Source organism: Lithobates pipiens, unplaced genomic scaffold, assembly GCF_037356315.1.
Source record: "Lithobates pipiens isolate NorthernLeopardFrog02 unplaced genomic scaffold, aLitPip1_a1.2 Scaffold_19, whole genome shotgun sequence".
Taxonomy (NCBI): Eukaryota; Metazoa; Chordata; class Amphibia; order Anura; family Ranidae; genus Lithobates; species Lithobates pipiens.
In genome coordinates, this window is record NW_027507764.1 from 10064672 (window position 1) to 10081636 (window position 16965).

The 16965-nt window shown below is 41.8% G+C and overlaps 1 protein-coding gene across 3 annotated transcripts in view; it reads right to left on the reverse strand.

Moving 5' to 3' along the window:
• LOC143995805 (1-phosphatidylinositol 4,5-bisphosphate phosphodiesterase gamma-1-like) overlaps positions 1-16965 on the reverse strand; it is a 232094-nt gene that overhangs the window by 44779 nt on the left and 170350 nt on the right. For 2 of the 3 annotated variants that reach the window (XR_013277479.1, XM_077490518.1), the window contains exons 22-26: positions 13911-14014; positions 10790-10919; positions 8979-9063; positions 7792-7955; positions 3221-3317 (exon numbers count right to left, since the gene is read on the reverse strand). Coding sequence is in view for 2 of the 3 variants with exons in the window: in XM_077490518.1 (XP_077346644.1) it covers positions 3221-3317; positions 7792-7955; positions 8979-9063; positions 10790-10919; positions 13911-14014 (580 nt within the window). In the remaining variant the exon portion in view is untranslated. The remainder of the gene's footprint in view (positions 1-3220; positions 3318-7791; positions 7956-8978; positions 9064-10789; positions 10920-13910; positions 14015-16965) is intronic. The other variant, XM_077490519.1, reaches the window with a different exon arrangement.

Genomic DNA, 16965 nt, shown 5'->3' on the forward strand with positions numbered 1-16965 from the left:
GGAGATTTTTTCCATCTTTCCTTGGCTTCGTTATGCACATTAATACACATTTTTACCTGGGGTGCCCAAACTTTTGATCCCCACTGTAATCCTGTCCTCTTTCGGCCTCACCTGCCATAAACATAAAAAAAAAAAAAAAAAAAAAGGGCCGAGCTTCAATTGGGTATGTATCTGAAGTCCTACCTCACCACTGGGTTTGGGGCGCCTATCCTCTATGGTTCCAGAGATACGGGACTCCTTTTGCAGCCTGTCAGAAGCTACATACAGAGCGGCCACTTTAAATACAAGCTGGCAGACTGAGAGGATGAGCTCACAGAGCCTCTCCTCACTTCTTGTCAGAGGCACTGAGCTCAATGGACAGCTTGGAGTCTTGGACCAATGGTAAAGTATCACTGGTCCCAGCTGTCCAATAAAAACACTGCAGTGGAGGCACGCCTCTCACTGCAGTGTCATAGAAGGGGGCGTGTCTAAAAGACACATGCTCCCTTCCAGCCCCGCCCTCTTATCTATAAAGAAAAAAACATGTGTTTATGTGTATAAGATTTACCCACAATCCCATGTTTTTCTCACACACTTAAGAGGAAGAATGAGAATCTGCTGATGAAAAGGTACAAGCTAAATCATATATTATTATGCTATATGTTATAAGATAATAATTATTATTTATCTATTTACTGTGAAATTATTGGTTGGAAGTTATAACTTCAAACTTCAGTACTTTGTCCGTTATAAGCCACCTGCTTGAGTGCAGATTTTGAAAATATAATAAAATTACCTTAAAAACAATACATAATAATTATTTGTATATTACTTATTGTAATTAACCCCTTGCCACCCAGGCCAATCCTGTCACTTTTCTCCTACATGTAAAAAATCTAAATTTTTTGCTAGAAAAACATTATCTCTATCTCACAAAAGTCAGTACACCCCTCACATTTCTGTACATCTTTTCTTCTCTCTTTTCATGTGACAACACTGAAGAAATGACACTTGTCTACAATGTAAAGTAGTGAGTGTACAGCTTGTATAACAGTGTAAATTTCCTGTCCCCTCAAAATAACTCAACACACAGCCATTAATGTCTAAACCGCTGGCAACAAAATTGAGTACACCCCTAAGTGAAAATGTCCAAATTGGGCCCAGAGTTTCAATATTTTGTGTGGCCGCCATTATTTTCCAGCACTGCCTTCACCCTCTTGGGCATGGAGGTCACCAGAGCTTCACAGGTCACCACTGGAGTCCTCTTCCCCTCCTCCATGGTGACATCACAGAGCTGGTGGATGTTGGAGACCTTCCCCTCCTCCACCTTCTGTTTGAGGATGTCCCACAGATGATCAATAGGGTTTAGGTCTGGAGACATGCTTGGCCAGTCCATCACCTTTACCCTCAGCTTCTTTAGCAAGGCAGTGGTGGTCTTGGAGGTGTGTTTGGGGTGGTTATCATCTTGGAATACTGCCCTGCGGCCCAGTCTCTGAAGGGAGGGGATCATGCTCTGCTTCAGTATATCACAGTACATGTTGGCATTCATGGTTCCCTCAATGATCTGTAGCCCCCCAGTGCCGGCAGCACTCATGCAGCCCCAGACCATGACACCCCCACCACCATGCCTGACTGTAGACAAGACACACTTGTCTTTGTCCTCCTCTCCCGGTTGCCCCCACACACGCTTGTCACCATCTGACACCAAATACGTTTATCTTGGTCTCATCAGACCACAGGACATGGTTCCAGTAATCCATGTCCTTAGTCTGCTTGTCTTCAGCAACCTGTTTGCGGGACTTCTTTAGAAGAGGCTTCCTTCTGGGATGACAGACATGCAGACCAATTTGATACAGCGTGCGGCGTGTGGTCTGAGCACTGACAGGCTGACCCCCCACCACCTACAGCCTCTGCAGCAATGCTGACAGCACTCATACGTCTATTTCCCAAAGACAACCTCTGGATATGACGCTGAGCACGTGACCTCAACTTCTTTGGTGGACCATGGCGAGGCCTGTTCTGAGGGGAACCTGTCCTGTTATACCGCTGTATGGTCTTGGCCACCGTGCTGCAGCTCTGTTACAGGGGTCTTGGAAATCTTCTTATAGCCTGGGCCATCTTTATGTAGAGCAACAATTCTTTTTTTCATATCCTCAGAGAGTTCTTTGCCATGAGGTGCCATGTTGTACTTCCAGTGACCAGTATGAGAGAGTGAGAGCGATAACACCAAATTTAACACACCTGCTCCCCGTTCACACCTTAGACCTTGTAACACTAACGAGTCACATGACATGGGGGGGGGGGGGTGATGGCTAATTGGGCCCAATATGGACATGTACTGACTTTTGTTGCCAGCGGTTTAGACATTAATGGCTGTGTGTTGAGTTATTTTGAGGGGACAGCAAACATGTCACACTTTAAAATTGCGCACACTCGTGGAATGGCGCCAAACTTCAGTACTTATAAATCTCCATGGGGGACGCTGTAAACATTTTCACAGGTTACATGTTTAGAGTAAGACCCCTTTCACACCAGGGCGTTTTGCAATCCGCCCTAAAGAAGCTGCACCATTGTATGTAGTGTGAAAGCGGTGCGCTGGCAGGACGTCAGAAAAAAGTCCTGCCAGCAGCTTCTTTGGAGCGGTGAAGGAGCGGTGTGTTTACCGCTCCTCCACCGCTGCTCCCCATTCAAATCAATGGGGCAGCGCTGTAATACCGCCGGCAAAACGCCGCAATTGCGGCGTATTGCCGGCGGTTTTAACACTTTCGCGGCCGCTAGCGGGGGGTAAAAGCGACCCGCTAGCGCCCGAAATGCACCGCAAATCCGGCGGTAAAACGTCGCTAAAAATAGCGGCGTTTTACCGCAGACGCAATGGGCGGTGTGGTGTGAAAGGGGTCTTACAGAGGAGCTCTAGTGCTAGAATTATTGCTCTCACTCTAACGATCGCGGCGTATGTAACCTGTGTGTATACGGCTGTGATACCAGCCAGTGACCTCACCAGCCACTCACCTCACCGCACGTCTCTCAAGTACAGAACTGCAGTTTTAAAGAATGTCCCGACAATGCAGCTAGCAAGGAGGCTGACACACTCCCCAGTGGGTGGAGCCGGAGACAGGCGGCAGCTATCACAGCAGTCATCTCCTTGCTAGCTGTGTTGTCGGATGGCTGTACAGGTAAGGGGGGACTCACTGTCAGCCCACATAGTTATCTGCATATAATCTGCCAGAAACGAACGTCTTACTTTCTTCATCAAAAGGCACCGGGCGGCAATAGACTACCAGCTCAGAGAGCTCCAACGCGATCTTCTTCCTCCTCTCCATTATCTTCCCCTCCTGCATCTGTGAACATATAGAGCCGCATAGTGTTATATGGTGCATACAGGTACCACCCCTCCCCCAGCATTTCTAGCTGTGGCCTTCCTGAATAACAGCAGGTGATCCATGCAGCATTTAATGCCTGGAATCCATCTGCCCTTAGTTCAGACATGCAGGGAGGAGGCTGTGCTTAGCTGCGAGCCCCTCATCCCATCCTCCTATGAAGACGCCTGGGATGTATGACAATTTTGGCCTAGGCCAGAAACCAGGAAGTAACTTTAGAAATGTAAAAAAAAAAAAAAAGTTTAAACACAAGTAAATCTAATCTACCTTCCTATCCATCCAGTGATAATAGAAGTATAAGGATTACAAATAGACCATGGTGATAGAGCGGCACCATTCCTCCCACTGACACCAATGATGGGGGCACTATTCCTCCCACTGACACCAATGATGGGGCACTATTCCTCCCACTGACACCAATGATGGGGTGCTATTCCTCCCACTGACACCAATGATGGGGTGCTATTCCTCCCACTGACACCAATGATGGGGCACTATTCCTCCCACTGACACCAATGATGGGGCACTATTTCTCCCACTGACATCAACAATGGGGCACTATTCCTCCCACTGACACAAATAATGAGGCACTATTCCTCCCACTGACACCAACAATGGGGCACTATTCCTCCCACTGACACCAATTGGGGCACTATTCCTCCCACTGATACCAATGATGGGGCACTAGTCCTCCCACTGACACCAACATTGGGGCACTAGTCCTCCCACTGACACCAACCATGGGGTGCTATTCCTCCCACTGACACCAATAATGGGGCACTATTTCTCCCACTGATACAAACAATGGGGCACTATTCCTCCCACTGACACAAATAATGGGGCACTATTCCTCCCACTGACACCAACAATGGGGCACTATTCCTCCCACTGACACCAACAATTGGGGCACTATTCCTCCCACTGATACCAATGATGGGACACTATTCCTCCCACTGACACCAACATTGGGGCACTAGTCCTCCCACTGACACCAACCATGGGGTGATATTCCTCCCACTGACACCAATGATGGGGTACTATTCCTCCCACTGACACCAATGATGGGGCACTATTCCTCCCACTGATACCAACAATGGGGCATGAGTCCTCCCACTGACACCAACGATGGGGCGCTATTCCTCCCACTGACACCAACAATGGGGCGCTATTCCTCCCACTGATACCAATGATACACCCCCCCCTCCCAATAGCTATTACTGCCAATTACTAGCTGCCTAGTAATTAGACTTGGGGATCTATGTATTAAAGAAGCATTTGCACCATCATGCGTGCGGGACTTACGTGTGCGTTTGCTTCTGCATGCGAGCACATAGGGATGTGGGCGCTTTACTTTTTTTTCTTTTTTTTACACATTCCTTTTCATTTTCTTTTTTTTTTATGCTATCACTTTTATTCGAATTACAAGGAGGGGGCGCTTACAAATTTTTCTTTTTACTTTTTTTTTTCTTACACATTCCCTTTCATTTTTTTTTTAAATTGTATCATTTTTATTCAAATTACAAGGAGGCGGTGCTTTAATTTTTTTCTTTTTTTTTTTCTTACACCTTCCCTTTCATTTTTAAAAATAAAATTGTATCACTTTTATTCGAATTACAAGGAATGTAAACATCCCTTTGTAATAGAAATAGGGGATGACAGGTCCTCTTTATGGAGTCAAAAGTCACCAAAATCTCTTTACCTTTAACAGCAATAGATTAACAAAAAAAAAAATATTTTTCTTTTGTTTTTTGATCTTTTGCTTTTAAACAAAAAGAAGAGATCTGGGGTCATTTGAGTCCATAAAGAGGACCTGTCATCCCTTATTTTATTTTTTTTACACATTCCCTTTTTTTTTTTATTGTATCACTTTTATTCAAATTACACGGAGGGGGCACTTTAAATTCTCTCATTTATTTTTATTTTTTTACACATTCCCTTTCATTTTTTTTTAAAAATTGTATCACTTTTATTCAAATTACAAGGACGCGGCGCTTTAAATTCTTTTCTTTTTTTTCTTACAATTAAAAAAAAAATGACAGGGAATGTGTAAGAAAAAAAAAGATTTTTTTTTAAAGCTCGGCCTCCTTGTAATTTAAATAGAAGTGATACAATAAAAAAATAAAAAAAATGAAAGGGAATGTGTATCACTTTCATTTAAATTACAAGGAGGCGGAGCTTTAAAAAAAATCTTTTTTTTCTTACACATTCCCTTTCATTTTTTTTACAAAATTGTATCACTTTTATTCGAATTACAAGGAATGTAAACATCCCTTTGTAAATGAAATAAGGGATGACAGGTCCTCTTTATGGAGTCAAAAGTCCCCCAAATCTCTTTACCTTTAAAGGCAAAAGATTAACAAAAAAAATATATTTTTCTTTTGTTTTTGTTTTTTGATCTTTTGCTTTTAAACGTAAAGAAGGAAGAGATTTGGGGTCGTTTGAGTCCATAAAGAGGACCTGTCATCCCTTATTTTATTTTTATTTTTTACACATTCCCTTTCATTTTTTTATTGTATCGATTATTATTCAAATTACATGCAGGAGGCATTTTAAATTCTCCAATTTTTTTTTTTTTTTTACACATTCCCTTTCATTTTTTTTTAAATTGTATCACTTTTATTCAAATTAGAAGGAGGGGGCGCTTTAAATTTTGTTCTTTTTAAATTTTTTTACACATTCCCTTCAATTCATTTTATTGTATCACTTGTACTCAAATTACATGGAGGGGGTATTTTATTTTAAATTGTCAATTTTTTTACTTTTTTTAAACATTCCGTTAATTTTATTTTTTTTTTAAATTGTATCACTTTTATTTGAATTAGAGGGAAGGGGGCGCTTTACATTTTTTTCTTTTTTTTTTTTTAAACATTCCCTTTCATATTTTTTTTTAAACTGTATCATTTTTATTCAAATTACAAGGAGCCCTAACAAGGGCGCTTTAAATATTTTATTTTTTAAATGGTATCACTTTTATTCAAATTACAAGGAGGCGGAGCTTTAAAAAAAAAACTTTTTTTTTTCTTACACATTCCCTTTCATTTTTTTTTACAAAATTGTATCACTTTTATTCAAATTACAAGGAATGTAAACATCCCTTTGTAATAGAAATAAGGGATGACAGGTCCTCTTTATGGAGTCAAAAGTCCCCAAAATCTCTTCTTTACCTTTAAAAGCAAAAGATTAACCATTTTTTTTTTTTTTTGATCTATTGCTTTTAAACGTAAAGAAAAGATTTGGGGTCGTTTGAGTCCATAAGGAGGACCTGTCATCCCTTGTTTTATTTTTTTACACATTCCCTTTCATTTTTTTATTGTATCGATTTTTTTCAAATTACATTTTAAATTCCCCATTTTTTTTTTTTTTTTTTACACATTCCCTTTCATTTTTTTAAATTGTATCACTTTTATTCGAATTAGAAGGAGGGGGCGCTTTAAATTTTGTTCTTTTTAAAAATATATATATATTTTTTTTTACACGTTCCCTTTAATTCATTTTATTGTATCACTTGTACTCAAATTACATGGAGGGGGCATTTTAAATTGTCAATTTATTTTTTATTTTTTTACACATTCCCTTTCATTTTTTTTTTTAATTGTATCACTTTTATTTGTAATACAAGGAGCCCTAACAAGGGCGCTTTAAATGTTTTTTTTTTTTTTTTTGTATTACTTTTATTCGAATTGGAAGGAGGGGGCGCTTTACATTTTTTCTTTTTACTTTTTTAAACATTCCCTTTCATTTTTATTTTTTCAAATTGTATCACTTTTATTCGAATTAGAAAGAGGGGGCGCTTTACATTTTTTCTTTTTACTTTTTTTTTTTTTAAACATTCCCTTCAATTTTTATTTTTTAAATAAAAAATAACCCTTTAAATATAACCTTATATTTTTAAATAAAATAACCCCATCAGGGTTGCCAGCCTCAATAAAACCAGGGACAGTGTGTAAAAATCTGTGTTTTTAAAAAAAATCCCAAGATTATAGCTGCCCCGCCTCTCCAGTACCTTTTCAGTGTGTGTATTCTATGTGTGTATATATTGTGTGTGTGTATACTGTGTGGCCCAATAATCTATTGCCTGGGGGCCCCAAAATCTTCTCCTATTGCCCGGGAGCCCCATGAGTTGTCAGTCCGCCCCTGGAGCTTGCTGATAGGAGGACAGAGCAGAATGATTAGAAGTTAGTTTGCAGTTGCTGGGGGGGGGGGGAGGGGTTCTAATGATGTATTGCCCAAGTGCAGTGAATAGCGGCTGAACAAAATGACGATTTCCATGTGTGTGTCGGGAGTCTTATCTTTAAATAAAGGATTTTCCAACTATGTCACACGTGTCCCATTGACTTTCACCACCTATAGGGGGAGCCCTTTGGGAACAGCCTTTTGCAGCTTGTCTGCCCTCTAGTGTTCATCTGGAGTATTACATGTTTGGATGTGGACTCACCCTGGCATCGGCGTTCTGGGTTGCCTCTCGTATCTTCGCTATCCAGTCATTAAGCTCTTCTAGTGAGTCGGCTGCCACGTCCAGCGCCTGCGAGGGGTGCGACATCTGCTGGGAGTGGATGGTGAACATGTACGGTTTGAGGCCCCGACCTTCTTTAGATAAAACTGTGGGGGGGGGGGGGGGGGGTTATAAGAAAAAAAAAATCAGAAAACAGTTTAAAAATATACATGTAATGCATCAAACTGTAAACTCCACAGTAGGGTTTTCTTGAACCCCTTCCTGCCCACTCTGGGTGGACCTTTCACTAGGTCTAAATGCCAGGAGTTGGGGGTGGGGCTCTTCTCTCCCAGCCTAGGACCTTTCCCACTGATCCCAGGGCCCTTTACCCCCCCAACACAGGGGGGCCCTTTATAAGCCCCAGTTCAGACTAATGTTACTACACTCTAGCCCCCCCCCCACCAAACTTTTATATATATATATATATATATATATACACACACACACACATATTTATTATTAGTAATAATAATAATAATAAAATATATTTATTAATAATAATAAAATATATATATATATATATATATATATATATATATATATATATATATATATATATATATATATTATTAATAAATATATTTTATTATTATTATTATTATTATTATTATTAATAAATATATTTTATTATTATTAATATATATATATATATTTTATTATTAATAAATGTATATATTTTATTATTATTAATAAATATATATATTTATTTATTATTAATAATAATAAAATATATTTATTATTAATAATAATAATAATAAATAAATAAATATATATATATATATATATATATATATATTTGTAAATGTAATTAAAAAATATAATATTAATTAAATATATATATATATTATTTTTGATCTCTCAGACTTTCTTTTAATTATTTTCTAGGTATTATAGTTAAGTGGGACTGGGCACAACCTTAGATAACACATTGTTTATTTGAATGTGTTTTTGATTGGCGGTTCTTTATAGACTTTTTCTGACGTTTTTTGTTTTTTGCATGAGTGCTCAATAAAATGTGAGAACTCACCTTACTGTTTTTACTATTCTAATCCCTCTCCATCCAAAACTCAAAAAAATAAATAAAAATAAAGTTTTCCCTTATACTTTAAATATGAACCCCCGGTACTCACCAATATGACAGGAGGGCACATCTATAAACCCCTTCAGGAAGTTTCCCAGGGGGCTGTTCTCCGCAGACTGGCCGAAAAACAGCGTCTAAAAGACAGAGGGAAAAAATATCGGTAATTGAAGGCGGAGTAAAAGGCGGAGTCATCAGCGGTGACTATTTTTAATGTAGACCTCTACTGACATAAGGAATGTTATCAGCCTTTCTCGGGTGCATGCATAGCAATGAAAATGCTTTCCTGGAGAAAAAGCTGCTCTGAGCTCCCTTCAGTACTACGTCTGGGCTTGGGTACATAGTCATGTGACTTCTGCTGAAGGGAAAGATCGCAATCTCGGCTTATTCTCCTCTCCCCAAGTCCCCTCGGTCTTCAAATGTGTCACTGGAGGGAGCCTGCAGCAGCATTTTCCTCTGGAAGAGTATTTCAGCCTTTACTGTACTCGTTTATCAATCTTGGCAACAAAGTCAGTTTAAGTAGCAACAAAAGTTTCCCCAACATCACCGTGCAAGCAAATATTTCTTGATGGGATGATCAACTACGCAGAATCTTCATAGACAAGATATGGAACTCAGCACAGGGAGTTCATAATGGGCACAGCGGGTGTACAGACCCAGGAACTCAGCACAGGGATGGTGGGAACCCCTCATAATGGGCACAGCGGGTGTACAGACCTGGGAACTCAGCACAGGGATGGTGGGAACCCCTCATAATGGGCACAGCGGGTGTACAGACCCGGGAACTCAGCACAGGGATGGTGGGAACCCTTCATAATGGGCACAGCAGGTGTACAGACCTGGGAACTCAGCACAGGGATGGTGGGAACCCCTCATAATGGGCACAGCAGGTGTACAGACCGGGGAACTCAGCACAGGGATGGTGGGAACCCTTCATAATGGGCACAGCGGGTGTACAGACCTGGGAACTCAGCACAGGGATGGTGGGAACCAGGGGCGTAACTATAGGGGGTGCAGCAGTCGCGACCGCAACTGGGCCCTGTGCTGCAGGGGGCCCATGCAGCCCCCTCTACATATGGCCGGCAGAAGCATAGGCAGCTAGGGGTACCAGTGCACCATGCACACGGGTGGCTGGAGGTGGAGGGTGACTAGCAGAGCTCCATGCTCCACTATCGCACTGGCTGCTCTTTAGTTGTGCATCCCCCGCATGACCTGTGTCCTCGGCTGGCTCCTCAGAGTACCCCTCTCTTGCTCCATGCATTGCCACTCAGTCCGATGTCTGTTCTCCCCAGATAGAGTTCTCACGTGGGGACAAGGTCCCCCATCTCCCCTGGGGACAGGGACCCCTTCTCACCTGGGGGCAGTAACTTCATCTGCCCTGGAGAAAAGGACCTCATCTCTTCTGGGGATGGGGACTCCATCCTGCCTAGGGACAGTCCCCCAATGGGGCACCTAAAAATTAAAAAAAAAATAATAAAAAAAGACTGATGCCAGTGGTGGAATTACAGGGCTCACAAAGGTCATATCTGTGACCACGCCCTGGAGTTCCACCACCGGACTCGGAGGGAAGGGCCCTGACTGGGGTTCAGGGGGGCCCTTCATGGTTTCTTGCATCGGGCCCTGAAGGTTCTAGTTACGCCACTGGTGGGAACCCCTCATAATGGGCACAGCGGGTGTACAGACCCGGGAACTCAGCACAGGGATGGTGGACTTATCCTTTAGCACTCATAGATACAATGATTCATTAAAATATATACATTAATGGTTTTAAAAAAACATAGACATGGGTGCTGTTCCCGGACACATTCATGTAGAGGTCGTATGTTGCCAACATATACAGGGGAGTGTTAGTTCATCACATACTCCGCTGGTGCAGAGGGGCGCAGCGCTCCGTACCGAGTCATCCTCCTCTGTGCTCAGCGTTCCGCTCATTTCCTCCACGTAGTTCGCCGGGAACCAAAGCTGCTTCTTCCCGCCATAATCCCCGCGCCACCTGCAGCCCATCAGAGGGAGAGCAGAGAAGACATTACTGATATTAAACACCACAATGTTTGGGGTCATGCTGTCTGAAGGAATACGAAGGGGGGAAGTTCTGATACCAACATCGTTAAAGAAATATAATTATTATACTGCTAATCCTGAGCAGTTCACGGTTTGTAAGAAAATTAGTATTTTGGAAATTGGATGTGATCCACCCCATCCCCCCCCCCCCCCCCCCTTCTGTCTTCTGTCACTTGGTTGTACTTTCAAAGGAAAATCACTGACTTGATTTTGCAGAGCTGGTTTAAATAGAGTGGATCAGCCCTGTGATACTATATACTATATACTATATATGTACACTGGGTTCAGCCATAAACAGAGTCTCTGACCATCTCCTGAATCAATCATGTCTGCGACCCCTAACCGTCTCCTGTATTATGTCTGCAGTCTCTGACCATCTCCTGTACTATGTACCCAGTCTCTGACCATTTCCTTTACTATGTCTGCAGTCTCTGACCGTCTCCTGAATCAATCAAGTCTGCGATCCCTAACCGTCTCCTGTACTATGTATGCAGTCTCTGATCATCTCTTGTACTATGTCTGCAGTCTCTGGCCATCTCGTGTACTATGTCTGCAGTCTCTGGCCATCTCGTGTACTATGTCTGCAGTCTCTGGCCATCTCGTGTACTATGTCTGCAGTCTCTGGCCATCTCCTGTACTATGTATGCAGTCTCTGACCATCTCCTGTACTATGTATGCAGTCTCTGACCATCTCCTGAATCAATCATGTCTGCGATCCCTAAACATCTCCTTTACTATGTATGCAGTCTCTGATCATCTCTTGTACTATGTATCCAGTCTGACCATCTCCTGTACTATGTCTGCAGTCTCTGACCATCTCCTGTACTATGTCTGCAGTCTCTGACCATCTCCTGTACTATGTCTGCAGTCTCTGACCATCTCCTGTGGAATGTCTGCAGTCTGACCATCTCCTGTGGAATGTCTGCAGTCTCTGATCATCTCCTGTGGAATGTCTGCAGTCTCTGATCATCTCCTGTGGAATGTCTGCAGTCTCTGATCATCTCCTGTGGAATGTCTGCAGTCTCTGATCATCTCCTGTGGAATGTCTGCAGTCTCTGATCATCTCCTGTGGAATGTCTGCAGTCTCTGATCATCTCCTGTAGTATGTCTACAGTCTCTGACCATCTGGGGGGGGGGCGAAGGGTGGGGCTGGAGGAGGGACCCGGGGAGGGACCACGGTGGAGCTGAAGGGGGCCCCGTCAGGTAGGCTGTACGGGGCCCCATGATTTCTATCAGCAGCCCTGTATATATATATATATATATATATATATATGTTTCTAAATGTAATAAAAAATAATAATTAACCACTTGCCGACCAGCGCACGACGATGTACGTCGACAGAATGGCACGGGCAGGCAAATGGGCGTACATGTACGTCCCTTTAAATTTGCCGCCCTGCCATCGGGAGCTCGCCGGCGGCGGCGCGCTCCCGCGCTGGTCGGGACCTCCGTGTGTCCGGTCGCGGGACCGCGGACTCGATCGCCGTAAAGAGTGTAAAGAGGGATACAATTGATATTGATACAATTGATATATATTGATATATATAAACAATCATATACAATTTAGAAAAAGTTTATTGATACATAATACATGACAAAAAAAAGTCAGTAGCAAGTTAAAAACATAAGTGACTTGGTCATGACAATGTTTCGACTAGTTTTGCAGACTGAGCCGCTTCATCAGGAACAACATCTGTAATTTACAGATGTTTTTCCTGATGAAGCGGCTCAGTCCACACAACTAGTCGAAACACTGTCCATGACCAAGTCACCTATCTTTTGTCATGTATTATGTATCAATAAAAATTTCCAAAATGTTACATAATTGTTTATGTATATCAATTGTATCCCTCTTTACATTGTAACGAGAGTCCATTTGCTCTTCTTCTCCTTGGTAAGTCCTGGCTGGGGACCAGGATCCCAAAACCCTTTATCTCATTAAGTCTTGGATGATGGTACAACCCCTTTTTTAACACTTCTACTCATCCATATAGTTTTCAGAGGCCACTCAGATTTTTCTGCAGGCTGAATGATAAAAATAAAAACTACCTGTCTATGGCCAGCTTTAATATCCACATTCCACCGCAAGGTATTTCAGTGGCTCAGTCAAGCTGAGAAGGTGTTCTAAAATACCAGAAATAAATGTCTCTTGTTGTATTGCTTGTGTAAATTCTTAAAAGAATAATTCTTAGTGGAAGAATATGTAATCTGTAAAAGTTTAATATTACAACCGTGCATGTTAATGTGAACAATAACACACATGTGTACACCTATCGCACTGTAAAGGACCAGCTGTGAAGACTGGGCCCCAACGCTAGCTGGCTGAAGAACTAGGGCAAAGGACTGTCTCCTCAGATAGTTGCTCTTCACGCTGCTCTATGTCAGTGAAGCCTCCAGCCTGCATAGGTGACAGTGATCACAAGATCAGGAACACCTATGATCGGTTCCTGAACTTCAGTGGCAGCTGCTGGCTGTCATAGGGCCAGGGGCGGACTGACAACTCATGGGGCCCCCGGGCAATAGGAGATTATGGATTGATTTTTTTTAAAACACAGATTTTTTTTTACATACTGTTCCTGGTTTTATTGAGGCTGGTAACCTTGATGGGACCCCTTAGTAGCATGGGGCCCTTGGGCAGTGCCCAAGTGCCTAAATGGTCAGTCCGCCCCTGCATAGGGTGCATGTAGTGCCTGTAGCCTCTGGCGTTTGGCTAAATCCCAACTGGAAGACCTTCTGTGTGTGCTTGCAGTCGTTTTTTTTAGGGTTTTATGGGTTGTCCCTCAAGCATCACTCCCTTTAAAACTCTTTTACCCTTCCCTACTCTTTCCATAAGTAAAACATTTTGGTTGAAGTTGGACTTTAAGAAATTGTACTCGAAAAGGCATTTAGAACAGGCAGATACCACCAGCGGGTCTAAACTCACCAGCCTCCATCTTGCTTGTCCACATTGTGTATGATGGCTTGCTTACAGAAGGAAAGCTCGTCCTCCCGCTGGGCCTTGTAGTCATAGAGAGCCTTCACCATACACTGCGGAGATACAGGCCGGAGAGAGAGCAAGATGTTAACAATCCAGAAGGGAAGTGATCCTGGCAATAAAAAACTTCTGACGATATAAAGGTCGTGACCTTCACCATATCACATATAACCACCAGCATGGCCAAGTTTACGGGACAAAACTCTGACAAAAAGTGCTTAAAGTTCCCTGTAGTAGAGTGACGAAAACGCCCCATATTCTGTGTTAATTTTTTTTGGTAACAGCAATAATTATATAGGAAAATCTCAGTAAAGATTTCATAGTAAAAATATTATGAATAATTAAAAAAAAAATTAAAAATATATATATTTTTAAATGTATAACTATTTTTTTATTGTCACATGGTCTTATTGAGATTTCTGATGAAGATATCATATTGATATGTTTCATGTACTGTGCTTACTAGTCATGTAGAAGAAAGACGAATGAGCCCCCGTAACATGTCTATTTACATGAGTTATGCTGTTACCAATAAAGACATGCTGGACCTCTATAGACCCCCCGTGGCACTCTTGTCTGCTGCTATGACATATCTGCTGGCTTCTAGGGAGCGGTATTTTATCTCAGAACAAAAAATATTTCTTTATATTAGGGTACAGCACTCCACCAACACTGTTGTACCCATAAAGATAAGGTGTTCCAAAAGAACAGAAATGAATGTCTCTTGTTGTATTGCTTGTGTAAACTCTTAAGAGAATATGTAATATGCATGTTAATATGCAACATAACCCACATATGTACACCTAACACACTGGAGAGAACTGCTGTTAAAACTGGGCCCCCCCCCCCCCCCCTGGAGATCAACGATCATGCCTTCCCTTGGGGACTGGGCTACGGAGGTGGACCGCATAAGGGACCTGGAACGTCTGTTGGCAGAGGAATGTGGTAAAAATGAACAGTTTACTCTCACCTGGACATCATGGTCCATGTTCCGATATTCCTCTGAGTTTATCTCCTGGGCTGAACATGGCCTGGACAGCGTCGCCCTGGGTCCATGATGGAGTGATTCTCGTCCCCTATCTCTATGCCCCCTCTTATATGTCCCTGATTCTTTTTCTTTTTTATATATTTCCATAAACCCCTAGGAATACATCTAGCTAATGTTACCATGGCTCCGACTTATCTAGTGTTCCTGAAATGGTGTAAGAACCCTACGTAATATCTTTCCTACAGATTTTTATATAATTTCGTCTGGAGTTCTGCGCAGGGGTCAGCTTTGATGCCCCTGGCAGTACTGAAGACGAAAGGCTCTTTAGCTTATACGCTGTATTTATTTTATTCTATCTGTATGTATATGTATATATATATATATATATAGATATATATATATATATATATATATATATATATATATATTATTTTTTTTTTTTTTTTTTCTTTTCCCCTTCTCCCCCAAACATGGATTGTTATCATTAACAGTTTCCTGGTAGGCTTTATATACATGCTTTCAATCCATTTATATGTACCATAGACATGCTTTTGTTCAGACACATACGAAGCATACTGTTGGTGTATCTTGTCACTGTTTGTGTTGTTTACCTTCTCTTTCTCATCCTTTTTTCTGAATAAAATAAGATTGAATTAAAACTGGGCCCCCGATGCTGGCTGGCTGGCTGATGAACTAGGGGCAAAGGACTGTCCCCTCAAATAGTTGCTCTACAAGCTGGCTGCTCTTTGTCAGTGAAGCCCACATCAGAACTACATCATTGCTGTTGGTCAATAGCAAAGGGATCATATGACAATTATGTGATACCTTCAAAACAGAAAGGGCACACCATGACCAGGAGACTCGCAAAGGAACAAAGCCGGGAATGTGGGTCTGTAAAAGACCACGACTTCACTACTATTGTCCTGACAAGCCAGGAGATGCTAGCCTTAGATGTGAGATTTACATAGTACATAGTTACATAGTTACATAGTTAGTCAGGTTGAAAAAAGACACAAGTCCATCCAGTTCAACCTTAAAAACAAATAAATAAAATAAAAAATAATCGTACAATCCAGATACCCAATTTTATGCCCACAATTGATCCAGAGGAAGGCGAAAAAAAAAACCCAGCAGAGCATGCTCCAATTTACTACAGCAGGGGAAAAAAATTCCTTCCTGATCCCCCAATAGGCGATCGGATTTTCCCTGGATCAACTTTACCTATGTTAGTACCTAGTTATATTATGTACCATCAGGAAAGTATCCAGGCCTTTCTTAAAGCAATCTACTGAACTGGCCAGAACCACCTCTGGCGGGAGTCTATTCCACATTTTCACTGCTCTAACTGTGAAGAAACCTTTCCGTACTTGAAGCTGAAATCTCTTTTCCTCTAGACGTAAAGAGTGCCCCCGTGTCCTCTGGGTTGACCGTACAGAGAACAACTCAACACCAAGTTCACTATATGGACCCCTAGTGATAGTGGAACCAAAGTAGAATCATTCTTTGTAACAATCATAGCCTAATCATACGTACTTGGACCATCCAGCACCAGCCCTGCCTTGGGGGAACATCAACTAACTAATTATTTTTATGTGCAAATCTTGACATTTCTTGTGAATGTCATGCTTAGCCCAATCACTTCCCAACTACCATTGGTCACTAAGGTCACCCATTACATTAAAACAACCTTTCTAAACCTTTTTATTTCAGAAGAACCCTAAAAATAAAAATCTAACGTTTCAGATGTTGAGGAACCCATTCTAAAACCAATTTAATTGGGGGCAGTGGAAAAAAAAATGCCCCCTTACAGTGATGGTAAGAATGTCCCTTCTTACAGACAGCAACAAAAAGATCATTGGTGTCATTCCAAGTGGCGTTGACCCTGAACTATGTAGGCACCATCAAAACGAAGGTCAATCACAGCTCAAAAATAAATCCTGGCAATCTAGGGTTCGACAGTACTTTGGTTGAGAATATCTGCATTAGAGGATTGAAAGGGTGGGGACACAGACCTTC